Below are 27,310 nucleotides of genomic sequence, written 5' to 3' on the forward strand. Positions count from 1 at the left end.
GTAGAAGAGGCAAGAGGCCATTCTGCATCCTAGGGCAGCCTGAAGTTATTTCCCACACAGCACAGATGTCTGGATGAACACTACTCGGGTTCCACATCCATGCCACCTCCCCGCCCCCCGCCCCCCCCCCCCCGCCGTTTGTCCCAGCCCAGATGTCAGAGATTAAAAGCCTCCCACTTCCTATTTCTTTCATCTTAATTAAAGACAATCACCCAACTTCCTTTTTCTTTTGAATTCAAGTACAGCACACAACAACATAAATGTCTATAACACCAAGAGTTACACAAGCTTCATCTCACACCAGTAACAGCAGGGAATTTTCTGTCTGTAGGTCTCTAGGCTTACTGGAAGTCCAAAGTTTTAAAGCACTGATTGTACCTAGTAATGGAGTCACAAATCCACCTCTAGGCCCATCAACTAACTATCCCTCCCCTTGAATTTTCTTTTTCTCCCCTTGAATTTTCTGTTAGACACCTCTTCCTATGACATAGTAACACCTAACCAAATATCACTTCAACTGCTCTCCAGGCCAGCTGCCAATCTGCCATCACCTGGGGTTACCCTCCGGAAGCGTGCAGCAGCCACACAGACATGGCAAGCTCTGAGATGAGGAGGGTGTCTTTTGGGACTATAACAGGTTTTGTACTTACAAGTGTGCCTGCTCAATAAGGGAAAAACTGTCATCAATAGGGGTGGAACTGTCATCTTCCATATCTGCAATAAGCATGAATCATAACCCACTTGGAAATGTTCTGATTAACTCCTAACTTCCTAGATGAGAAAACCAAGCCATAGACAGGCCAGGTAGGTGTGTACCGGGAAGACATTTAGAATACTGCATTCACTACTTTATGCATCAAGATAATAGGAACTGAAACAATCAATTAAATGTGTGGAGTATTTTATAGATTCAAAGGCCTTTCAGACTAATTCTTTCACAGCAGTGTTAAGTCAGCCTGGGTTCGTACCCTGTCTCCATCATGAGCTGTGTGCTTTGGAGTGAGTTATTTAACCTTCCTGTGCCTCACTTGTAAAATGAGGGTAATAATAGTAGCAATTTAATAGGGCTGTTGGGAGATTCATGAGTTAATATATGTCATCCTTAAAGCAGAGCTTAGACATAAATACTAGCCATCATCATCATCCTTATTAGCCAGGACTAAGAATTGTTGTCCCTATTTTACAGATGAGGTGAATTACCTCCCAAATCACAGTTGTAAATGGCAAAGCCACGCTAGAACCCAAGCTTTCTGCCTTCAAATCCACATTCTCTCCTGTGGAACTGTTCTGTCTATGTAGAACCCTGTAGTTCAATTTTCCATGACCCAAAGTAATATTGCTCCAAAATGGGTACCTCAGTCAAGAACCCTCCCTAATAAGCAGCTTCCTCATCTCACAAGATCTGGCCCAATACCCCAACAATAATAAATACATACATATGTATATCCATACACACACACACAAGAAAAAGACTAGTGGGAAAAGGGAACAGATCTCAAGGGGTTTAAATATTTGAAGAAACTGTTGGCAACTATTCAGAAACAGGATGTATTTCTTAAAGCTCCTGGCATGTGGTGTCTTGGCCAGCTCATGCTCTTGGGTCCCTTTGTTTTCTGTGCTGTCTTCCTGTGGAGCCCTGGCCACCCAGCCACCACAGCTGGCAAGGCCACCTTCTCCAGGGAGAAGCACTCAGACCCTGCCCACCATGCTGCGTGTGATTCAAAATGCAGAATCTGAGTTCAGACAGCAAAGACAAGGTCCCAACTTTTCACAATGCCACTCAGGTCCCCTGCCCACAGATTCATGCATGTGTAAAAGAAACAGTTAAAAAAAAAAAAAAAGGCTCTCCTTTCTCCCTAACAGGTGGCATCCTAAAATACCGACAGGGGTGCACGTCCCAGCTATTTTTCCTTCCTCACAAACACGTTTCATTCACAATCTTAAATAAAGTCAAGGCTACTTCGTATGACATGGCTTGAAAAACCAGGAGGAGGACTTTTCCTGTTTGTTGCTTTGGACCTTTCCTCCCATTTACCATAGAGCACGCAGCTGCTTCTAACTCGGCAATAGCTCCGAGGAAGTGTCACTGCAGCTCCTCTGCCAGGTCAACTCTGTTTTAACTCCTGCACAAAACAGACCTAAACTCTCTCAACTTTTAGACTTTGAATATCTGCTTAAAACAATACATAAATCCTGGACACGTGTAGAATGTGTTTTTCAATTACAGGAAACCTTTTGTTTTCAACTCTTCGGAATTTCAGAGTTAATATTTTTCTTGGTTTCCAAGGAGATGCATGACTGAAGAAATTTGATGAACTCCATTATCATTCTAAGGTAAGGATTCTAAAGAGGGCTGTGGGGTAGTAAATAAAGAAAAACATCCCCCACTGGGGAGCCTCCATGCTATATAGTTTGTACCTGTCCTTTTTTTTTTTTAATATATATTTTTTCTTGATTTCGGAGAGGAAGAGAGAGATAGAAACATCAATGATGAGAAAGAATCATTGATCAGTTGCCTCCTGCACGACCCCTACTGGGGATCAAGCTCGCAACCCAGGCATGTGCCCTTGACTGGAATTGAAGCTGGGACCCTTCAGTCTGCAGGCAGACGCTCTATCCACTGAGCCAAACCAGCTAGGGCTTGTACCTGTCCTTGTGTAGTGACAGTATTCACAATGTTTGACCTGCTTTGAATTTCAAATATTAACATAAGGAGAAGGCCTTTCACTCAAGTAGGGGGAGAAATGCAGAAGCATGGCATTATGGCACTGTCACATTCAACCTCAACTCAAAAAACATTTACAGCTCGACCTGCGTGGCTCAGTGGTTGAGCATCGACCTATGAACCAGGAGGTCATGGTTCCATTCACTTTAATAGCTGATAACTCACTTAATTTTCACTCCTTTTCAGGTTTAACTGACTTGAAATAACAGGGTGAGTACAATACTATAAACAAGCATAAGGACACTGCTGAGATGCTGAGGGTTTGTGGATTAACCATGTGCAGAAAGCAGGGGGAGATGCTGAGAACTCCTGCTTGGAACCCTGCACGGGGTCACTGTGAGGAGAGCAGGGGTAAGCAGGGAAGGCTTTATGGAGGTGGGTGATAGCATCTAAGCTGGATTTTAAAGGATGAATAAGTGTTTTCCAGGTTCAGGGAAAAGGACCCATTCCAAGAAAGGACACAGCATGAAAAAGAAGGAAGATGAAACGATGTGGTAAGGAAACTAGGTATTATAAAATGTGAGCAAAGTAAGTAGGAAGTGATGAGTGTAAACCAGTGGTCGGCAAACCACGGCTTGCGAACCACATGCGGCTCTTTGGCCCCTTGAGTGTGGCTCTTCCACAAAATACCACGTGCGGGCGCGCACATACAGTGCGATTGAAATGTCGTGGCCCATGCGCCAAAGTCAGTTTTCGGAAAGGAGATAGACGAAACACATATACAAGACGAGTGTGGATGGGAGAGTTGGAAAGGGTCGACCTCAGCGAACATACCTCAGTCAGATTGAGGACGTTTTTAGCAAAAGCCAGCTTAGGAGTACCCTAATTAAGTTAATAACAATGTACCTACCTATATAGTTTAAGTTTAAAAAATTTGGCTCTCAAAAGAAATTTCAATCGTTGTACTGTTGATATTTGGCTCTGTTGACTAATGAGTTTGCCGACCACTGGGATAAACAGTCGTTTATGCTATGATCTTAACAGAATAGTAAGTTTGTTTGTTTTTTAAATCACTTTTGTGCTTTTATATAAAATGTATTGTTACGATCAAATTAAGAAACTATTTCTAAAAATATTATTTGTAGTAGTGTAGGTCATTCATTTACACATACATCATTACAGCCAATATACAGGGTGTCCCAGACATGTATACACACTTTACAGATGATAACTCAATTGATATTTCTTTCTTTTCAGCCAGACTAAGCTTGGAACAAAGGAAATTCATCCTGAAACTAATGCAAGTTTGAAAATGCAACTGAAGTAGAAACACTGCCTTTATAATTATTCGAAGTATATATACACCCTGTGTCCTCCTAAAATGTATACACACTTTAATAGCTGATAACTCACTTACTTTTCACTCCTTTTCAGGTTTAACTGATTTGAAATAACAGGGGAAGCCAGACTAAGCTTTGAACAAAGAAAATTTATCCACTAGGCTTTTTTATGGGGATACATAAAAGATGAAGTTTACAATACAAAACCAGCAACAATTGACGGGGGCACACAAATACCAAATGAAATGATTCTTGATGTTTGCAATTCCATTGCCTCGAGTTATCAGCAGTTCCTGGACCAGAACAGCCATCAGTTTGAAAACAGGTGTTAACAAAAAAGTATTCATTTCTGCAGATTCTTCTAAATTTTGAAAATGAACTGAATGTTGCCCTACCCGGTTCGGCTCAGTGTATAGAGCGAAGGCCTGTGGACCGAAGGGTCCAAGATTCAGTTTGGTTAAGGGGATGTACCTTGGTTGCAGGCTCCTCCCCAGCCCGGGCTCGTCAGTGTGCATGCAGGAGGCAACCAATCCATGTGTTTCTCCCACATTAATGTTTCTCTCTGTCTTTCCCTCTCTCTTCCACTATCTCTAAAAGATCAATGGAAAAATATCCTTGGGTGAGGATTAACACACAAAAAAAGAAAGAAAATGAACTGGATGTTAATAAACACTGGCTTTATAATCATTCAAAGTGTGTATACATTTTCTTGGGACACACTATATATTTACTAAGAGCCACCATTTAGGCTACAATACTGTTATAGACATGTTTCCTATCTGAAGAAACTCCCATAATAAGAACTACTTACTTACCATTTAATATTTGCCACTTAAATATTTGCCATTTAAAATGAGCTAGCATTTTACACATTTTTGCAAGAAACCAGCAAAGTAGGTCTTGTTTATGTCACAGAAGAGGAAGCCTGGAAGAAAATTTAAGTGACTTGAGCCAGGCCATAGAGAAAGAAGGTGATGTTGACAAGAGTTCTTTGCATGGCATTACACAACCTCAAAGCATTCCGACCAGAAGCGCAGTAGAAAAGAGAAGACTGAGAGACATTTAAAATAGAAGGCAATACAAGAGCAATGTCAGAGTGCTGTGTGAGGGAACCTGAGAAGAAGAGTCATTCTGGTCAGAGTGACCAAGAAAGGCATCCAAGAAAAGTTGGGTTTCCCGGAAGGGTGAGATTGCAGTAGGAGGAGATGTGGGGCTGGGCAGGGAGATAAAGGTAGTCCACAAACAGCGCTTAGAACTCTGGTGACAGGATGTTCTAATTCTCTCTGGTTCTATCATTCACCAACTGCAGCCCTAGGGCAAGTCACTGAAACCTCCTACACCTCACTTTCTTCATCAGCAAAATGGGGTAATAGCAATAATTCCTCCTGGAGTTGGTATAGGATTAGGAAATAATCTATGTAGAGTATTTAGTATAATGCCTAGTACATAGTAAACCACAAACAAACAGCAAAATGTACATGCATTGAATGAATGGCAAATAGTTCAGATAGGCCTCCAATCCTCTTAAAATGAGAAATATGGTAAAAATGATAAAATTGAGGCCAAGATTGAGAACCTAGTTAATGTACGCTTAAAAGCTGGTCTCTATTTAGCAGGCAATATGGTTCACTTATCTTGATTATAATGGTTGCATGGGTGTATATAACGTCAAAATTTATCAAATATATTTCTTAAACATGTGCTGTTTCCTGGCTGGTGTTGGTTAGTGGTTAAAGCAGCAGCCTATACACAGAAGGGTCATGAGTTCAATTCCCAGTCAAGGGTCAAGGGCATGTACAGGGTTGCAGGTTCTATCCCAATCCTGGGGGGGACGGGAGGGAGGCAACCAATCGATGTGTCTCTCTCACATCGTCTCTCTCTCTCTCCCTCCCTCACCCCTTCCTCCCTCCCACTTTCTCTAAAAATAAAACAATGGAAAAAATATCCTCTGGCAAGGATTAACAACCAAAAAAAAAAAAAAAGTGCTGTTTTGTTTATTATGTCAGTTAAACCTCAACAAGCCTTTTAAAATTACAATAAAAGTTCAGTAATTCATGTAATTGTTAACAATATAAAATTGTTATTAATATATAATTCTCATATTAGGAACATAAATACATATTAATAAAATAAAAATATGAATGCATATATTAAATCTTAGCTCTAAAAAATTTATGACAGGTGATTAAATAAAAATGTATATGAAAGCTGGTAAAATTTGATGTGAAGGACATTTTTAAAAAATAGGGATATACCCACATTCACAGCCGTATTATTTGCAATTGCCAAAAGGTGGGAGCAACCCAAGTGTCTCCTGATGAATGAATACACAAAATGTAGTTCTGACAAATGCTACATGGATAAACCTTGAAGACATTATAGTAAGTGAAATTAGCCAATCACAAAAGGACAAATACTATATCCTTCCACTTATAGGATGTACCTAAAGTAGTCAAATAGAGACTGAGTCATGAGATGGGGGGGCTGGGGAAGAGACACTGTTTAATGGGTACAGAGTTTCAACTTTGCAAGATGAAAAGAGTTCTCTGGGTAGATGGTAGTGATGGCTGCACAGCATGAATGTACTACATGCCACTGAACTATACACTTACGAATAGTTAAGATGGTAAATTTTATGTGCTGTGTATTTTACAATTAAAGAGATGAGAGTTCCTACACATTATTGTAAAAATCGGTAAAGTGTTATTTTTGTCATTTAAAAAAATCTTTTTAAGTGTTCTCATTATTTATATTTAAAACAAACAACTTCTGAGGTGAGTTTCCCAGATTCCCCAAAAGGCCAATTCAAAAGCTGACACCAGGTTAAAACTTTCACTTGAATTTCATTAGGAGTAGAAATCTACATATTGACTTTTTCCCTGCGACATGACCTAATATTTTCCTAATGAAGCCCTTAGGAAGCATTTTCCCATGAAGAAAACCTGTCTCTGTAAAGAGAACCTCCAGGTGCCACTGACAGCCCACGTGCATCTGGAGCAAACTGTGGAAGTTTATGAGTCGGGCTGGGCACCTACTGATTTTGAAAGGGTGTGGATGCTACCTATCAGGGCCAGATCAGACTCTGCAAATTTCATAGCAGAGAAACAATCAGGGCTTGTCCAGGCTTTCCACCTGTGTGGTGTGTGTCAATGTGGCCGTAACTAACCACCTGATGGCTTCTCTAGAAGAAATTTCAGTCCTCATTTCCCAAGAGAATGCCTGACATTAGAAAAGCTGAGCACTCCTCAGAACACTGTTTCTAATCATTGCTACTTGTACAGCATACAGCATCCCCAGCTCCTTGCCCACCACCTTCCTCCAGGGTCCTTCAACGCTGAGACAGAGAATACTTGAATTTTTCCAAGAGCTTCATTTTCTTCCAGGAATTCACCTGACTGCAGACTCCTATTTTCCCTAAGCAAGGGGAGAGGAGCCTTCAATCAGCTCACAGGAAGATGACAGCATCTGCTTGGGGACTCCAATGAGATATTTTACTATAGCTTTTCACAAACTGATTATATTTAAAGCTCCCTTGGGGAGTGGGGGCTGGGAGGAAAGAAGCTTCGGAGAAGACCTTCACTGACATGAGTGAAGAACCACTCAGATCTCCCAAGGGAACAAGTTGTTTAAATACCAGCAATCCACATTCCCAAATGCATGTGCACACACAATATGTCTAGTTTTAAATTTCATCCCCTGCTCCGAAAGGGTCCTGAAAGAGTTAAATTGTTCCAGGCGAAGGCCTGAGGCTTTTCTATCAAAATGCTCCAGATGGAAATTACAAAATTTCACTTCTCAGCTCCATGGTGCGGTGCGCACCCACTGTTCTTCTAAGACATTAAAAAAAAAAAAAAAAAGACAAGACAAGACCTCTAATGTTCTGCAGAGAGAGAATTTGACTGCTCAGCACAGTGCCACTCCGTTTCAGATTATTTCTCCTGGAATATTTGCATGAACTGTCAATCTCAAGCCTTTCTGGGGACTGTAAAAACTCAAGGTATGGAGGGGGTAAAGGAATGAGGGTCTTGAATAAAGACAAGACAATAGCTGGGACTGTATGCAGTGATATGAACCCACCCAAATTATTGCCTCTGGAACCATTCACCTTACCCCCTTCCACTGCTCCAATCCCCAAAGAGGCTAATAGGCTAGAGGCCAAAAGGCTTCGGGTTATGACCATGAATCTGACCAGGGCTGTCAGGAATTTGCAGAGATTCATGTATGTGAAAGAGCTTTGTAAACTGGAAAGAATCACGTAAAAGCACCAAGAATATTATTGCTCTCAAGTCAGACATTGAGAGGCATGAACTTTCAAAGGAATCCGAACACCCACAAACCAGAAACAATGATGGTTTTTAAGAAGGCGGCTACGAGGCAGACCGACCGAGAAGGCAAGCCCCTCATAAAAGCAGATGGGACAGGGCTAGGCCTGCAGCCTCAGAAGTCCTTTAGGGGACATGCGAGCAAGTGGTTTAAAGGGAGGCAAAATCGTGAGATAGACTGGGTCCCAAAAGTCCATTTAGAGTTCACTTGATTCAAACCATTCTGATTGAAAAGCAGGACCCAGGACTGTGGTCAAATACATAGAGCCAACAGCAGCCAACAATTAGACAGTGTACGTCTTTGTATTATAGGTCTAGAACAGCGATTTTTCAACCGGTGTGCCGCAGCACACTGGTGTGCCACAAGAATTTTTAAAGCAAGCAATACCTAACTATTTAGTCAGGGGCACTGACTTCTTTTCCCTTAGATTGTCAAATTAAGAAATAACAACAGCCAACAGAATAATAGCCATCCGGTGTGCATGAATGAAAATTACACTTTTTTCGTTTTGTCAGATTGGCAAAAGAATATATATATTTTTGGTGTGCCACAGAATTTTAGTAATTAGTTATGTGTGCCATGAGATGAAAAAGGTTGAAAATGGCTGGTCTAGAGGGTTTAAATAATTGGTCCAAGGTACATTTGGCCATTATGGGAGAAATTAACCAGAACTCAAGTTTCATTCCTATCATTTAACAGCAGGCCCTTTGGGAATGCATAGGCAAACAGGTCAACAAGAGGAAAGGTTAGCTAACAGAAAGCAGACTGTGCTATTACTAAGCACTTCCTTACAAGTGCCTGATACTGTGCTAAATGAGTTTTATGTACTATCTCATAGAATCCTAATAACTACCTTAGCAAATACACATTATTTTCCAAATTAGGAAACTGAGGCTCAGGCAAGTCATGCAACTGGCCCAAGGTGCAAGGCAAGCGAGTGGCAGAACTGAGATTTAACCTGGATCCCTTAGACTCAAAAACTTGTGATCTTAACCACCACACCAAAATAGCAATTTTCTTTATTATGTTGGCATCTCTAAGAGAAGTAAGGCTGGCAGTGCTATGAGTCCCGGAAAGTCATATTCTGATAAGGGCTTCTAGCTAATGGGGGGAGAGGAGCTAACCCAGAGCCCACGTCCTTTGTCTCCAAGATCGATGCTCTTCCATGGAGAACAAGGGCTCTACAATGTAAGCTCCAAATGGGAGGAGATTTTGGCTTGTTGACTGCTACATGGCCACTCCCAGAACACATGGAAGGAACTCAATAAATAGGTGATGAATAAAGGAATGGAGTCAATCTGCTGGGTGACCTTGGGAGTGGGGGAGCTTGTTATCCTCGCTAAACCTGTTTCTTCGTGCAACAAATAGAGAATGAAATAATATCCACCTCCAGAGTTGATACGAGAATTAAATGAGACAATTCTTATAGAGCACTTGTGACAGGCTGGAATATACTGAGCACCCAAAATGTAATCTATTATTATCATATTATTACTATTATTCACTGACAAATTTTGACTTCCTAAGATTTCACACACACCCCCTACTGTGGTCAGATAATGTTTCATAGTAAATATGAATATAATAAAATAAAGAAGTAGGAGTTGGTAACCTGCTTCTAGTTTCAAATCTGCCACTGCCGAGCTGCATGACCTTGGACAAGCCTCTTAATTTTTCTATCCTCGTCTCAGCTATAAAATGAGGGACTAAAACATTCAAATCAGTTTCAGAAGCATTTATTGGGCACCTTCTCTGAATGAGATATCATGCTCAGCCACCTATAAAATCTATGAATAGTGTCGATGAGAAAATATCAGAGCAAAGCAGTCCCCTGCTGTGGCAAGGTGAAGGAGAAATCCCAAATAGCCAACTTCATTACATCATCTCAAGGAGCAACGTTTGTATATACACAAAGTGTTTAATTTTGAGACATTCGTGAGAAATCCTTCACCATTAAGGAATCAGCAGATACAGTTCTATTAACACCTATCAACCCTGAACCTTCCAAAAAATAAACATGTAAAATCCTTTTGCACCTTAGTCAAACGGCATGCTTCTGGAGAGAAATCTGGGAAAGTCAAAGTTATTCACGCTCCCTATGGCAACAGTTAAGAATAGGATGTGTAAAAAAAAGAATGACATATCTGGTTAAAACTGCAGGGGCGAAGGGTGGGGGGTGGGAGGGAATTCCAGAAGCAGAATGCAGTGCATCTGAACAGGACATGGAGGTAGTGGCCTATTGTTTACAAAAACAGGCTTGGGTTATGAACAGGGACAAGAGGCCAAGACCTCAATTATCATTCACAACCACACCTTTCCCAATCCCAATTCAACTGAAGCTATCCATCAGTCAACTCCCCCATCTTCTGTCATAAACCCACCAATATTTGTAGCCAAGTGGAGAGAAGGTCTCTCAGGGTACCTCCAGCATTGACCAAGCTGATGACATTAAGAAGATCCCACAGGCACAATGGGGACTTCAAACTACCTCCAACCTTCTAAGGTATTAGACAGCTGCCCATTTCAAACTCTTCGCTCTACCCCACCCCAGGCAATCATTGGAGGGGAGACATGGCCCTTTCCAAATCTTCTATGATAGGAAAAGGTCTCCTTGAATTGGTGCAGGGAAAGGCGGGGACCCTCCCTCTGTACTCTGAAACAAAGGAAAACCCAAAGCTCCAACCATGTGGTGTAACATCCAAGGCCACCCACCACTCCCATCCCCAGCTGAGGAGGTCTCAATGGGCTAGAGCCACATGGCTCTTCCCAGTCACCGGCCAGGAAGGGACAGGGCCTTGCACCAACACATGCTGGGGCTCCTAATCGGGGGGGAAACCCCTCCTAGAGGAATTGCTGGTTTCAAAAAGAAAAGGGGCTTAGATTCACAATCACACCTCTCCTAATCCAAGTCCACTAGATGTGAAGACAGGTCCTTTGGTTTCTTCAGATCCACATTTCGCGTTACCCTTCACATTTTTGCAGATAAGTGGGTCATTAAAAGCATGTATTTCAGAGCAGAGGGTGACCATGCAGAAAATTAAACAATTATGTCTTCCCATCCTCCAGAATCAGCACCACCCGGCAAGCCTAACACCCCAACTCCATTCAGGTTTAGGCGAGGGCGGAGACGAGTGTGAGTGACCTTATTCTTTCTGTCCTCTGATCTTTGGCTGAATGCAGGGCAACCAGAGACCAGGCAGGCACAAGGTGCATCCAAAGTGGCTACCGACTCTGTGTGTCTGATGCCATAGAGCAAATGTCACGTTTGGATAGAGTGCATCAGAAAAAAAAACCACCTCTCTCAGGGCTCTCCAAAAGGTACACATTCTCAAGGTTGCCTTTCTCTGCCTGGCCTCAACTCCATCCTCGGGAATAAATTCCCTAACACCTGTCAGATTTCAGTAGTCCTTCAAGAAACCTGACCCAGACAACCAGAGGCAAATTGCCGCCTTTCTCTCTCCAAGAACCTCCCGCCCCTCCCCCCACCCTTTCCAGCTTGGGAGAAAGGGCTGACAAAAAAAAGGGCCAGCTCTACAAGAACAAGCCCTAAAGCCCACCCTGAAAATCCCTTCCCTGAGCCGGTAGCCCCTGGCACTGCCCATCTCTCAGAGGCTCAGATCCACCTATGAAACCACCTCTGGGGTCAGCCTGCCCCCACCTGCTCCACCCAAAGAAACGAACCTCCTGCAAATCAGGGTGGAAATCCATGCCTCAATGGCCCACCCAGCATATGCATTACGCTATTTTTTCCAAGCCCTTACCTTTGACCTGAGTATCGTACTCTGCTATGATCTCCTTATCCTTTTTGAATTTGGCCGGAGACGTCATGTTTTCCTTCTTTCTTCCAAATTCGAATTGTGAATTGATAGATCCACGGGAAAAATCCAACCACCTAAATCAATACCTCCAAGACCGCGTCTCCTGAAGGCAGAAGGGGCCCACCGCGGTGGTCTCCAGCGCTCCGGGGAGCGCGGGCTGCGGGCTAGGCAGGCGGCTACGGCGGGCACATGCAGACGGTGGGCTCTGGGGCCGGGCGCGGCAGCGGCTGGTTCCTGTGCTAGAGCCCGAGCCGCAGGCTCAGCATTAGCCAGGAGAACTGCAGCGCCCGGAGGTTGGCCTGGGGTCTGACATCAACGACACAGGCAGGGAGTGCAAGTCCATCCGCACAACATGGTGTGGGGGGTGCGGGGGTGTGGACGCGCCCAGCAGAGTCCCCAGGAGGGAGTGGGTGCGTATCGGGGTGCCGGTTGGAGGACTGGGCGTGCTTCGCGGTTTTTTGTTGCACAGGCTCGAAGATGCTGCAAATCAAATCCCAAACGGGAGCCGCAGCAGCACGGACTGGATCGGAAGTCGTTTGCTCCGGTTCACTTGCCTGTAAATGCAGGGATCAGGGGAGGGGGTGATCAGCTCCAGAGCAGATTCTAATCGCTGCGGGGGTGGGGTAGAGGGCGACACTCCCAGCCCGGCCCAGGCCCATTCATCTCCGACCAACGCCGCCCGGCCAGGAGAGCTCGGCCAGGCGACGTGGGGAGGAAGGAAGCTCCCTCCGGATTTTGTTTTAAGGCTGCAAGAGAACACTTTGGAGCAGCCGCCTGCGCAGGCTCCGGGTGGGGACTGCGGCGGGAACGCGGGGCTCCGGGCGGGGACTGCGGCACCTCGGCGGCCTCCGGAGCCCCAGCAGCGCTGGGCAGCGGCCAGCCGGAGGGAGCCCTCCCTGCCCAGCCTCCGACGCGGCCCCTGACCCCCAGCGGGGCAACTCCCTGGACATCAAAGGGGATCAAAGCCGTGAAGGGACAAGCCACCCGGGCACAACTTTTCTTCCCCTGCCGCCCCTCCTCCCAGTTGTTTTGTTTTTGGTTACTAGCTTCCCTTGGCAGCAAAAGGTTGGGGGGGGTGGGGGGGTGGATCTGCAGGAAAAAGCCTGCTCGGCAAGGGACACAGGGACACATCCAGGAAAACAATGTGGTCGGCAGAAGCAGGAAACGGGTTAGAGGCGAGGGTCGGACTCGGGAAAATCGGGAGGCGGGGGGAGGGGGGCGGAAGGCAGCCGTTGCCTGCCCCACGCCAGGGATGAGAGCGACTCTAAATGCCATCGCCAACATTTTTTGTCACCCAAGCCCAGAGATCCCGGCTCGGGGCGGGGGCGGGGGGAGGAGGAGAGGGGTCAGTGACGATCGCAGACCCAACTACTCGCTCCGGGAGGTGCCCGAGGAGATCCCGCCTCTGCCCTGGGCCGGGAGGCGGGAGGGAAGCCGGCGGGAGCGCAGAGCCGGGCGCCCCGCTCCCCGGCGCGCCGCAGCGGCCACCCTCCCTCTTTGGCCGCCCCTTTCCCTCACGGTGCCGGGAGGAAGAGGCTCCCGCCGGCGTCTCCCGCTGCCCGCGCCCCGGAGAAAGGGCCTCACGAAGCGAGGAAGAGGGAGCAGAGGCGGCGAGGGAGTTCCGGCGGGCAGGAAGCGGGAAGGGAGGAGAGGTGGGGTCCCGAGGCTGCACGGGAGCCGAGGGTAACGGGAGCCGAGGGTAACGAGAGCCGCCGCACACGCTTGGAGGAAGGACGGGGAGAGGGGACGGGGAGAGGGGACGGGGAGGGTTGCCTTAAAGGTGAGGGGGGAATTCGGAGTCTATCGTGGCCCGCGATGTTCCATGAAGCGCAGGGATGTTAGCAACTTGGGGGACCCACTTCTGGGGTCTGGGAACCCGAGTGCGAAGAGGAGCCATTGGGGCGGGCCGGGGGGCTGGGACCCGGGAAGGGCCCCGGAAGCAGGGCGGAACACCCCTTCTGGGTGCAGGACTTGGAGACAGAGTTGGGGGGCCGCGGACGGTGACGGGTGCTGCCAAGGACGGCTGCCCCAAAGCGGTACGACTGCAGAGTGCTTGGGGAGGGGGCTGGGTGCGGGCTGCGCGGCGGCGTGAGCCCGGGCACAGCCCCGAGCGGTGCGGTGAAGGGCGGAGAGATGCCGTCCTGAGGACAGCTCAGGGCTGCACTCAGAGTTTTGGAGAGGATCGCGGGGGGGGGGGGGGTGGGGGGGGTAGGGGGGTGGAGGGATTGCGGGCGGCACCGCTAAAGCGATGCAGCAAGCAGCATCTGCGCCCTCTCCTTTCCGCCCCAACCCGGGCTTGTGCAGTCAGGGCTGTGGTCCCGCCGCCGGGAGGAAGGAAGGGGAGAGGGAAGGAGCCTTTACCTGGCTCTGACGCGACGGGTCCCAGGCCCCCGGGTCCGCTTTCCACTCAGAGTTCTCCTGCCCTCTCGTCCCCGCCACCCGCTCCTACGCAGATTGGTCCCCTAGTCCCCTCCGGAGCCTCCGCCAACTCCGCAGGACCCCGCCGGGAAGCAGGACCCACCCCTTTTGCCAATCACCGCCCGCATTCTATCGACCGATAGGGCCTGTAGCCAATAGGAATAGCTGATCCCGAGAGGCCAGGAATGAGGAGGCGGGACTGGCGAAGCTTGGAGGCGTGACTAGCACTCCCGAGGCGTAGTCACGGGATAAGCTCCTCCCACTGTGGACGAACCCTAAAGTAGAATTAATGGGCGGGATTAAGTTGGAACCAGCAACCAAACACGAATTCTTGAGAAAAGGTACGACCAATTGGACCTGTGGAGAGGAGGGGCGTTGGGGAGAATTTTAGCCAATAGAGAGTAGAGACCAGAGTGGACTGTAGAACGTCTTCCAATCAGAAGCGCAAAGGGCGTCCTGGCTTCTTCCACTAGAGCCGGAGTAGGCCCGCCCAAACCTCCAGGAGCCCGCCAATGAGGCCGGCGGCGGAGCCACGCTCGGCCAACCAGAAAGCGGAATCGATGTCGGCACCGTTACTGGGGCGGGGCGTACGGTCCCCTCGCCACTAAGATCGCGTCCGCGGCTTCCGAGCCTTCCAATGCAGGACGTGGGCGAGCTCTAGTTCTCCCAATCGGTGCGCGGCGATGGAAATTCAAACTGACAACCGGTTTGGAAAGGCAGAGCGATCGGAAGAGGAGGCAGAAAACGACGTGTTCGGTGACCGGGAATCCCAAAGTCGACTGAGCCCCCAAAGCGAGCCCCACCACCACCACCACCTCCACCACCGCACGTTCTGGAGCGGCCGCTCCGGGAGAGGCCTGGAGGGAAGGCCGCGGGGAACGGGGGGCACGAGGGGGACGCGAGAGCCAGCACGCTGAGGACTGGGGGCTGCCGCGGGAGAAGCGAAGCCGGGGGCCGGCTGGGACGAGCCGAGCGGCGGAGGTTCGCTGCAGGACTGCGGAGAAGCAGGGACCCTCCCGGTGGGCAGGGCTCAGGGCATTTCCGAAGCCTGGGAACCGAGGGCATTTCCTGGAAGAGGCGTGGGTAGGGAGACCGCCCGCGACCCGACAAATAGGAATTGGAGCTCTCGGGGGGAGGGGCTTGGGAGAGGAGAAGCTTTAAATGCGAGGGAATTGCTGAAGGAGGGGGAGCCAGAGGAGAGGATCCCGGTAGACGGGAGGAAGGGAAAACGGCAGACAAGTTCCCGAGGCCCCTAGCAGCTTGCCCCCCTCCCCCGCCCACTTCAAACCTCTCCCCCTTCCCGGAAAGTTCAAAGGCTAAAGCCAAAACTGCTGCTGCTCTCTCCTGTTCCTGCTCAATAAATATTACTTTTACCCTCCCCGGGGGAAAAAAAAAAACAACAAAAAACTAATTCTCCTTCCCAATTTTAGGGTTCAGAAAAGCTCGAGGCCTCGCCATTTTATTTTTAGCCCCGGGGGAATCCACCTAGGAAGGGTCTTGCTCTTTGGTTGCATTTTTTCAAATCCCACGCCACATCCTTGCCCGGGACGCCATGTCTACCAGCAGCTGTAGCTTCCAGGACCGGTGCGTGTCCATCCTGTCTTGCAAATTCTGTAAACAAGTGCTCAGCTCTCGGGGCATGAAGGCTGTTTTGCTGGCCGACACTGACATAGACCTTTTCTCTACAGACATCCCTCCTACCAAGTAAGTCATTTGCAGGTGGCGGGCAGCGGACGGTAGCCTTGAACTAAATGGGAAGATGTTAGGGCTTGGACCTCGGAGTCAACCAGGGGATTATCATTTTGGTGTTCCAGCCACTCCCACCAGCCTGATGATCCCCTTGGCGTATAACTAAAATGGGCAGACTGTCTGGACAAAGTCTGTGGTTTAGCCGCAGTGGTCAGTCCTGATGTAATGCTCCTAGTCATGTGACCACACCCCTGAAGCTGGATCCCTGGCCCTAAGCCCTGCCCAACTATACTTCTCACTGGATCAAGGCCATGACCTAGAGACTCTAGGAAATTCAAGCAAGCTTTTTTGTACGGTGGGAGAGGTCAAGTTTTTCTTTTTAATATTTTTATTGATTTCAGAGAGGAAGGGAGAGGAAGAGAGAGATTGAAACATCAATGATGAGAAAAAATCATTGATCGGCTGCCTCCTGCACACTCCCCACTGGGGATTGAGCCCACAGCCTAGGCATGTGCCCTTGACCGGAATCAAACCCGGGACCCTTTAGTCCCCAGGCTGCCGCTCTATCCACTGAGCCAAATCAGGTAGGCCAAGTTTTTCATTTTTATCCATCGTTTTACAGCCCCCCAAAAACTCATAGTTTTCTACCATTATTTGCGATTGGCATGCTTATTCCATTGTCCTTATAATTCAGTGCTCTTTTCTCAAAAATATCCTTTTCTGAGAGAGACTTAGGTTTGTATGGGATGAAATAAAGACTTACCCTTAAAGAATCCTTGTCTTCCCATAAAGTCTGTTTTGGATATCATGCATTCACTTGTGTAATTCAATCCTCTTTAATTATTTTCAGTCACTACCCACTTTCGGGTGTAGTAGAGCCCTTACAAATTTGCTTCCTATTTGGAAAAATAACCATTTTATTTGACTCAAATATACCTTTTTCTAGCTCTAAAGAGTACTTTCTCTCTCCATGGTCAACATAGCCCTTAAATGATTTTCAAGATTTAGCTCTTTATTGAATCTTTATCATTAAAGTGAAAGAGTGATTATCCATAATATGGGTGAATAAGTAAGTATTCTTTGGACACAGCCAGAGGAGGCAGGCTAATAGTTATAATAATTTAAAGTGAATTTCATGATAATAATAGAAACTTAAAAACATTTTTCAGCCTGCCTGGCGTGGCTCAGTGATTGAGTGTGAACCCATGAACCAGGAGGCCATGGTTCGATTCCCAGTCAGGGCACATGCCCGGGTTGCAGGCTCGATCCCCAGTGTGGAACATGCAGGAGGCAGCCGATCAATGATTCTCTCTCATCACTGATGTTTCTATCTCTCTCCCTCTCCCTTCCTCTCTAAAATCAATAAAAACAAATTTTTTTAAAAAAAAGGAAAAAAAATTAATATAGTGAAAGTCGTGAAATTTTCCTGAATTGGTTCAAGTGTAGTCGTGCCTGATGACAACGTTACATATTGCAAAGATAAATGGGTTAATATTTAAGTACGTGTGTGTGTGTGTGTGTGTGTGTGTGTGTGTGTGTGTGTGTAAAGAAAAATCACTAGACAATAAATCTGGAACCTACTATTGCAAAGGTCCTATGATTAAAATATTAACTCATTCATTTTTACAATAGCTATGGTAAGTGATGAGACAGTCATAAGAAGGTTCATTGTTAGAGGTTAGATAAGAGTCTAGAATAGAGTTGAATCTTTCCTATTGTCTATGTTTGTGGGAATTATAAGAATATGGATTAATGTTTGAAAATCAGTGAGCACATAAGGTTTTTAAGTGGAAGTTTTGTCATATTATGTTGAGCTCACAAATATTAACTGATTCTTACAAAATATACTATAGTTCTATTTCAGATTCACTTTTAGCTCTTCGGGCCTATAAAATTCATACTAAATCACAATCAAAAGTACATTTGATAGCAAGGACATGGAAAAATTGGAACCCTTGTGCATGGTTGGTGCTAATGTAATATAGGGCCTCTGCTATGGAAAAGCATAACAGTTCCTCAAAAATTGAAAATAGAATTACCATATGATCAGTAATCCCACTTCTGGGTATATATCCAACAAAATTCAGTGCAGGACCTAGAAGAGATATGTGCACAGCCATGTTCTTAGCAGCATTATTCACAAAAAAACCAAATGTCTGTCAATAGCTGAGTGAATAAACAAAGTAAGGTATATGCATACAATGAAATATTATCCAGCCTATCACATACTACAATATGGATGGACCTTGAGGACATTATGCTAAGTGAAAATAAGCCAGTCTCAAAAAGACAAATACTGTATGATTCTACTTATATGTGGTATCTAAAGCAGTCAAATTCATAGGAACAGAAAGTTGAATGATGATTGCCAGGGGCTGGGGGGAGAGGGAAATGGGGAATTGTTTAATGGGCATAGAGTTTTAATTTTATAAAATGAAAAGGGTCTGGAGATTTGTTGTACAACAATGTGAATATACTTTACAGTTCTGAACTATACACTAAAAACGGTTAATTAATAAATTTTATGTTATATCCATCTAACAATTTAAAAAACGTACATTTGACTATCTCTACACTTTTCTCTCTTCAGCACAGTGGACTTAATAGGAAGATGCTATTATACTGAAATCTGCAAATGTAAACTGAAGGACATCGCATGTTTAAAATGGTATCTATGACAATATTCTAAATAGCCCTGGGTTTGGGAGATGTATGTTGACACCAAAGCAGACACAAAGGTTCAATGGACTGCATCGAGCACTGGTTATAACCCTTGCAATGAGCCATTGCAAGTTGCATATGGAATTTAAAATTTTCCATTTGTTACTAAGAGCTATTTTTTAAAGGGCCTGTGGCACTTTAAATTTGTATATGATTTTACAATTTCTCAAAGTTCATTGACAAATATCTGCTTTAATTTTTAGAAAAAGGCAAGTAGTTTGGGGGGGGGGAGGGGGAGAGACACACCTAGATTTAGTCCTAAAAATTAGGTTTGAGTCCTGGCTCTACCCCTACTCCCTATTTGATCTCGAATAAACTTAAAACTCTAAAAGACTTCTCGTGAGAGGCTAAGGAGAGTTGAATCCTAAAGAATGAGAAGGAGACAGAGAAAGAATGTTCTAGGTAGAGGGAATAGCAAGTGCAGAGGACCCAAGGTAAGAAGATGCTTTAGACATTCCGGGAATAAAAGGATAATGGCAGCGTGGCTGAGACTTTGTGAGCATCTGGGGAGAGTGGTATGAGTACATTGGAGATGGAGTCACAACACAGATAATCTAGGGCAGCGCTGTCCAGTAGAAATACGCAAGTTGCATATGGAATTTAAAATTTTCCAGTAACCACATTTTTTTAAAGTAAAAAGAAACAGGTGACATTAATTTTAATCATGTATTTTATTTAACTCAATATATGCAAAACACTATCATTTCAATATGTAACCAATATAAAAACATTATGAATGAAATGTTTTACATTCTATTTTTTATTCTTATTCTTTCAAATCTGGTGTCTGTTTTATACTCCCAGCACATTTCACCTCAGGCTAGCCACGTTCTAAGTGCTCAGTAGCCACATTTGGATAGTGCAGATCTAGACCTTGGTATGAAGGAGTTTGTGTTTTTCTTTTTGGCCAATGGGAAGCCACTGAAGGGGTTCTAAGAAGGGAGCAAAATGATCTGGGATGTCCCTACTCGAACGTTAGCTCCATAAGAACAAAAACCTTGTCCACCCTGTATTCCTAACACAGAATACAAGCTCAATAACATTAGTGGAATGAATGAATAAGGGCAGTACTGAAAGCCACAAGAATAGTTTTACAAATAACAACCAGTCCTAGTCCAAGAACAACTTTTGTTTTCATTCGTTTGCCTTTCAATCAGATTATGATTAGAAGATATATTTTAGGTGGGCTGGTACCTCTTATATACTATTTTTTAATAGGCCCTCAAAAATAACTCACTCTCATATCTCACTGGATGAGAACAAGCTATAATAAGACTTTTTACACCTTAAGGTGTAAGCAGTTCATGTTGTCATTTTTTTAAGTGCCCACTAAAACATTCCCTGTATATTCAATCTATTTAATAGTAACCAGATAGGAAAAACAAAAAAAAACAAACACCAAACCCTGTAGAAGAGTAAGGTACTTATAATCAGACGCATAATCGTGAAGGCAGTGAAAACTTTTGCAACTTTCTCTAGAGGCTACAGATTTGCTTTACTTCTGAATTCCCTCAAAAACACTGAGACTAAAATTAGAGCAGCCAGCTTGTGTTTGGTTTACAGGGGCTCATGCTGTCTTCCTACTCCTCCATCTGTTGAAACAGTTTTTAGGTCCTGGCATGGAGCTAGAACATGTAAGAACCCAACTTGCCACTGTCCTGAGGATAGCAAAAACCTTTTACCCACAGATCTGAGTTTATTTAATATATTTTGTGTGCACAGCACATCAATTTGGAGTTCTTTACAGAGCAAATCACAACCTTATGTCATCTGGAAGCTAGCTTCTCAAGGGAAAATGCATAAAATAATACTAGCAAAGAAATGGAGAAAATGTTAGTATTATTTCACTTAAAGTCTGTTTTGCCACTTGACAGTAGCACTGTCATCATTATTAGAATAAATCACATCCCAAAGATCCCAGCAATGGAGGATGTCAGGAGGAAGTGAGGTCTTTATGTCATCTATTTACATTAAAAATACTTACATGGTCAGATGTTACACAGCCTCTAACAATATTTACTTTCTTTTTTAGTGGGAACATTGTGGGTTATCATGTGATTGTTCCATGTTGCTCCTGCCTTCTCTCCTGTAACAATGGGCACTTCTGGATGTTTCACAGCCAGGCAGTTTATGGTATTAACAGACTAGACTCTACAGGTAAGAAACAATTGACTGGAACATTCCTATAACATTTGTCTATCAACATCTGAGTGAAACTCCCAGTAGGTCATTTCAGGACTCCCTCTGAGACTTTACCTGGATTGGATCTACTAGACTGAAACGTCAATCATATTATCCCAAACACTTATGGATACTAGTAGCCAAAATTCATTGCCATTTCTATTTTCATCATTTTATTTAAGAGCCTCAAACTTAGCAGGATTTCTTGCCCGCCCCCCCTTTTTTTTTTTCAGAGAGAAAAGGAGAGAGAAAAAGAGATAGAAATATCAATGATGAGAGGGAATCATTGATCGGCTGCCTCTTGCAAGCCCATGACTGGGGATTGAGCTCACAACCCGGGCATGTGCCCTTGACCAGAATTGAACCCAGGACTCTTCAGTCCTCAGGCCGATGCTCTATCCACTGATCCAAACCAGCTAGGGCTCTTGTCCTTTTTAAATTAAATTTTTTTTTTAAACCCTCATCCGAGGACAAGATTAGAGAGAGGAAGGGAGAGAGAGAACAATATTGTATATTTGATAGTCAAGTGTGTGTGTGTGTGTGTGTGTGTGTGTGTGTGTGTGTGTGTAAGAAGGGAGGGATGGAGGGAAGGCTGAGGCCGTGGGGAGTTGGGAGGGAAGATGACTAGATAACATTTATTTGGTGATGTTGCTTTAAGATGAAAATGGACATTTTGACATCTATATTAATAAATTATGATGGAATTTTAGTCAAAGGAAATATTTAATATCAATATGTCATACTAATTATTTAGTAGGAAAATACTGCAACCAATTCTTAAAAGATATTTACATAATACATTTTATATTGTCTAGAGCCATTCAAGTTTTGTCATAGGACATGGTTTCAACGTCTAATACCTATTTATACAACAGACCAAGTTGACATTTAGTGGGACATTTTTAGTGGGAACAAGTTTAAAGAATTTGACAATCCAAATTGGCACTAACACTCGGATTTTTTAATGTATATTTTAGTCTTCTTCAGAACTTAAAATATATTCCTTTTTTAAAAATATGATTTCCCTTCACAGACTAAAAACAAGATCATAAATTGTAAAAGCTAGGTCATCAGGGTCTTTAAACCCTCCAATCATGGTTGGGTTTTTAGAGACTCCGATTTTTTTTTTTTTTTTATCACCTGGCATTTAATTGTGGCTCTCAACCATGTGGGGGTCTTAATTTAAGACTCTAGCATGTTAAGAGGTCCATTTTTGAGCAAGGGCTTATCTGAACTCCCCTAGGTGAGATACAGGCTTCTAATTTAGGTTTCCAGTTTCATATTTGTGTTGCTCGTGGACACATTAAAGGAAGTTTCTGCTTTGATATTATTTTTTTCTGCTTCATGGAATTTAAAACACAGGGTGGAGATTTTTCAATTTTGATTTACTTCTTAATATTGGTCAATTTTTCAAAGATAAAAGCCCGGCATTCTTGCATTTGCATTGAATCTAATCCATGAGAAACACATGTATCACAGGGTTTCCTTCCTCCCTTCTTAACAGAGGAAGGAAGGTGCTGCTTCTGACAGATCCAATCACTTAGTTTATTTTTTCTTCTTTGAACCAATTGTGCTGAGCTACTCGTGTCTCTGTGTATTAACTCCAAGAATATTAGACTTCTCCTTTGAAACCCTAATACTGTGATTTAAAGCAGGATTTTCTAGATGCTTGGCATACAACAGGGTTCCTCATGGCTGTTGGAACTCTCCTTGAAACACCTGAGTCAGCAGCATCAAAGGAGTACATACTCAAGCTTTATAAAATTCTAGAATGTTTAGACTGAAAGGGCCCCAAGAAGTCTATGTTCTAGGCTAGCCTACACAGGTAGACCTGATTTCCTAAGAAGTTCCTGGGGAAGCTTGGGAAACCTCCGTTCACCTTCACTGGGGTGGGTAAATGCCTCCAAAGGCAAATTCACTTCAACTCTCCATTGACCTTTATGGGTTCTAATTGGCCATTAGATTTGACCTAGTGATTCCGTACTGTCCTGTCAGCTCTCAATGCCATCTGACCAGAAGCAAAACCATTCATTCTTGGGGAAAAGGTGTTTTATATTATAAACAATTTAAACAGAAAAAAATTACAGAAAACAATATGATAGGCATCTATATATATCAAACAGATGCTAATTTCTTGCCTTATTAGATTCGAGTATCTCAACTAAGATAAATAGTTGATTGTTTCTGTTGTTTCAACAATACAACAATGCACATGCTTGTACATGTCTCCTCAGGCACCTGTGCAAAATGGACAGTTAGAGGAAAGGATGGGCGATGGGTCATATTTGCAATATATATAATTTTTTTAAATTCACACAATGCAATACTATACAGAAATAAAAGAAAATGAGCTAAATCTGCACATATGGGTATAGGTAATCTCAAAAACATAATGTCTAATGAAAACATAATGTCTAATTAGAGCCCTGGCTGGGTGGCTCAGTTGGTTGGAGCATCGTCCCACACACCAAAAAAGGTGCAAGTTCAATTCCCCGTCAGGGTACATACCTAAGTTCAGGGTTGGATTCCTGGTCAGGGCATGCACGGGAGGCAACCGATCAATGTTTCTCTCTTCCTAAAATCAATAAATATATCATCAGGTGAGAATTGGAAGAAAAAATAAAATTAGAAAAGATACATATAATACCATATTGTACAATTTTAAATACACAAAACAACAGTATATTTAGTCTGGTTGCATGCATTTGTAGTAAAAGTAGTAAAAACATCCATGGTGTACTGATAAGGAGTGGAAACTGAGTTCAAACCAAATCTCCAAATCCTGACTCATTCCATTCCACCAAGTGGCCACAATCTTGGTATGTGTGGAGTGGGTATCCAGACTTGCTGAGTCGCTTGTGCCCACACTGCCAACTGGACAGCTTGAGATTTACTTTCTTGTAAGATTTCATTGGCTCTTCTAAAGGTCAGTTTTTTTTCCAATTTAGTGCTTTCAAGGTATAATATAGTACATGCCCAGAATAAACCATCTCATTATCCTCTACCATATATGTGGTCTTATATTATATACAAATGCTGGATTCTTCAATATGAAAGCTGACTGACCTTTCACGATGAGAGGTTTTAGGTAATTTTATTTATTGTAGTGACAGCTACAATCTAGTTCTAAAGTTGACAATTCTACCTTGACAACCTCTAGACTAAAATCCACGTATATCAAGAATTATTGCTCGTATTGTAACTGGCTCCAAAACCTTGCTTTTTTTAATCAGAAAAAAAGGCACCAGCTATTTCCATGCTTGTTGAAGAGATGAGTGACTTATTCAAGTCTTTTCCCTCCAAAGAGATACTTAATCTAAAAGGATCTTGTGAGATCTCCATTCATTAAAATAGATTTGAAAAGTATTGCCAAAACCGGTTTGGCTCAGTGGATAGAGCGTCGGCTTGCGGACTGAAAGGTCCCAGGTTCGATTCTGGTCAAGGGCATGTACCTGGGTTGCGGGCACCTCCCCAGTAGGAGATGTGCAGGAGGCAGCTGATGGATGTTTCTAACTCTCTATCTCTCTCCCTTCCTCTCTGTAAAAAATCAATAAAATATATTTTTAAAAAAAAAGAAAAGAAAAGTATCACTGTAGAGTTATTATGGCATAATGTAGCTGGAGGCAAGCTTTGAGTAAATGGATTCGTAAGATCCTTTTGAGTCCTAAGATTTTAGAATTCAAGCCCTTGCTTAAAACGGTTGAAGAATATGTATGTCCTAGATGAATTATATTAGATAATTTTATTTGTGGTACATTCTTTCAATGCTTTTTCTCTTTACTGCTAACACTATGGTTTAATATAACAATGTTAACATAAAGGTTTCATATATCATGTTCTGAGTTATAACAGTAATGAGCACCAAATAACTTTGTGACCTTTTCTTTTCAGGTGTTAACTTCCTACTTTGGGGCAACTTGCCAGAGATAGAAGAGAGTGCAGATGAAGACATGTTAGATATCTCAGCAGAGGAGTGTATTAGATGAATAGGAGAATAGACTTATGATAGATATAATATTTAGACTTTTTACTATTTAAAATGTATATTAATGGATCAACTTTAAATTGTTAGTAAGGATTTTCCAGTGATTTCTTTTTTTAGAAAACCAAAATGGGGCATTTGTTGATTTATTTATTTGCTGTCTTAAATTAATTACCTGTTTAATTTGAGCCAATGTAGTTCTTTTCTTCTACTTCTACTTCTTTTTCTTCCTCTCTCCATTCATCAGCCCAGTATAGGTGTATTCTTAACTTCACATAAGAGACTTTTTTCATGTGCCACTCTGCTACCTCCCAATCTGGGGAAGTTTTTCTTACAACTAGATACCAGGTATATTATTTTACATTCCTGAATAAGGGGCATTAGTACCCACACATATATCAACTGTGCATATATCCATGCATAAATCCACACGTATAACCATGTATACATATGTGATGCTCAACTTGGAAATAAACCTTAACAGAGAATTTTAAAAAAACAAGCTGATAGGTTTCCATGGGTACTAGTTATCATATGTTATTTTGGTGACAACTACTTTAATATGGAACAAGACTTCGTGAATCAACAAATATAACACATTTTTAAATGTATGGAGAAATCCTCTTGATTCCTCAGCATGATGTTAGATAAATGAATTTGTCAGAAAATTATCAATATATATACTGTGTACCAATATTATTTATTTGCCTTCTTCTAAAGTCATATGGATACTGTATTATGAAAGCCAGATAAACCAAACCTCTGTCTTTAAGTTACCTCGTTCTCTAGGGCTTTCTCTATAAATAGCAAATTTTAAATATGAGTAATCTCAGTCCCAACCCTTAAATAGAAAAACAAAAACAAAATCTAAAGAAGTGGTTTGTTTAAGCCCTTGTGCATTATAAAGAGAGTTCGTTCTTTTGCAAGCTACATTTGGAGCCACGCAGAAGTCGGAAACTGGGATAGTGTTAGATTCTGGTTTTATGTATAGCTAAAATCAGTGTATAGCCTCAACTAGTATCTCAACTGTAGGTGTTTTGTCAATAATGATACCAAAACAGACTGAGTTGCGGTTTTGTAAATAAACTACTGTCCTGAAAATGATCAGCCTTTCTTTAATTTTTTATTGTACCTACTTTTCTTACCTAAAAATATTAAATATTAAAGGAATATAGTCACTAACATGTTTTGAGTGCTTACTGTGTGCCAGACACTGTTGTAAACGCTTTACACATTTCATCCACTTATTCCTCTTATTCCATAGGAGGTAGGTGCCATGTTTCTCCTTCGTTACTGATAAAGGCAGGTGAGGCCTGGAGAGGTGAAGTAGTTCGCCCAAGGCCACTTAACCTGGTCAGAGGTATGGCCAGATTCAAACTCAGGCAGATCTGCTCTTCATTTTCATACTGTCGCCCCTGAGCCACTTCAGACGATCATCAACTATATAGTTTTACTTAGCCAGATAACAACTGCCGTGTTATGTGAGGGCCTCAGTGACTGATTTCAAGATTGAGCGAACTCACACTGGGTCATAGGGTAAGAGTGGCCTGTGGACTCTGACAGTCATTTACTGTAAACCAACATAGGAAATGCTGTTACCAGTACCTGAGAAACTTCCAAAAGTCTTTCAGACTGACCATCAGCACTGACAGGGTCACCAAAAGAACCGAAGGGTTGAGTGGAACAGTTTGTTTTTTGATTTGGGATGTTTTTCTTTAAGCTTTCAAAGACTTTCTGAAATAAGGTAGCATAGTGGATAAATAAAAAATGTATAAATTGATACTATATTACGTATACTGCTTCAGTTAATCTGTTCAATTAGAGAAGAAAACTTTAATGCTAAAGTAGAGGATGTAGAAAATTTAAATTCAACAGAGTTCATCTGGTTTCCTTCTGCTCAAGCCTGGTTGACTGGGGGGCTCTTTGAAGAGCAAAAGCGAGACAAGCACTGATTGAAGCAAGCCCCAAATGCAATTCCACTCCAGCAGGAAAATATTTTGAATTACACAGCTACTTTTTGGCAAACTGAGCTATGGGAAGGCCAAGTCTAAGCTGAAAATGGGTTCATAATGTTTTATCTAGAGAAATATATTCATGACCGTATTTTTTAATAAAAGCAAATTACACACTCTGGTCCAAAGACCGAAGCAAAAATCACATGTGTGAATTTAGC

The 27,310-nt window shown here is 43.4% G+C and overlaps 2 protein-coding genes across 3 annotated transcripts in view; one reads left to right on the forward strand and one right to left on the reverse strand.

The window, feature by feature from the left end:
- SRGAP2 (SLIT-ROBO Rho GTPase activating protein 2) overlaps positions 1–14,620 on the reverse strand; it is a 245,527-nt gene extending 230,907 nt beyond the window's left edge. For both annotated transcript variants that reach the window (XM_081113001.1, XM_081113000.1), the window contains exons 1-2: positions 14,508–14,620; positions 12,090–12,700 (exon numbers count right to left, since the gene is read on the reverse strand). In XM_081113001.1, coding sequence (XP_080969127.1) covers positions 12,090–12,156 — 67 coding nt within the window. In that variant the 5' untranslated portion in view covers positions 12,157–12,700; positions 14,508–14,620. The remainder of the gene's footprint in view (positions 1–12,089; positions 12,701–14,507) is intronic.
- Positions 14,621–16,116: 1,496 nt separating this feature from the next.
- Positions 16,117–26,228, forward strand: FAM72A (family with sequence similarity 72 member A; the record flags this gene model as incomplete). The annotated part of the gene is made up of 4 exons (XM_081113003.1): positions 16,117–16,268; positions 18,844–18,921; positions 21,007–21,131; positions 25,047–26,228. The coding sequence occupies 4 exons, from the start codon at positions 16,117–16,119 to the stop codon at positions 25,139–25,141; spliced, it is 450 nt and encodes a 149-aa protein (XP_080969129.1). The 3' UTR covers positions 25,142–26,228.
- Positions 26,229–27,310: the final 1,082 nt, after the last annotated feature.

This window comes from Myotis nattereri (genome assembly GCF_964212035.1).
Source record: "Myotis nattereri genome assembly, chromosome: 18".
In the NCBI taxonomy this organism is placed as follows: Eukaryota; Metazoa; Chordata; class Mammalia; order Chiroptera; family Vespertilionidae; genus Myotis; species Myotis nattereri.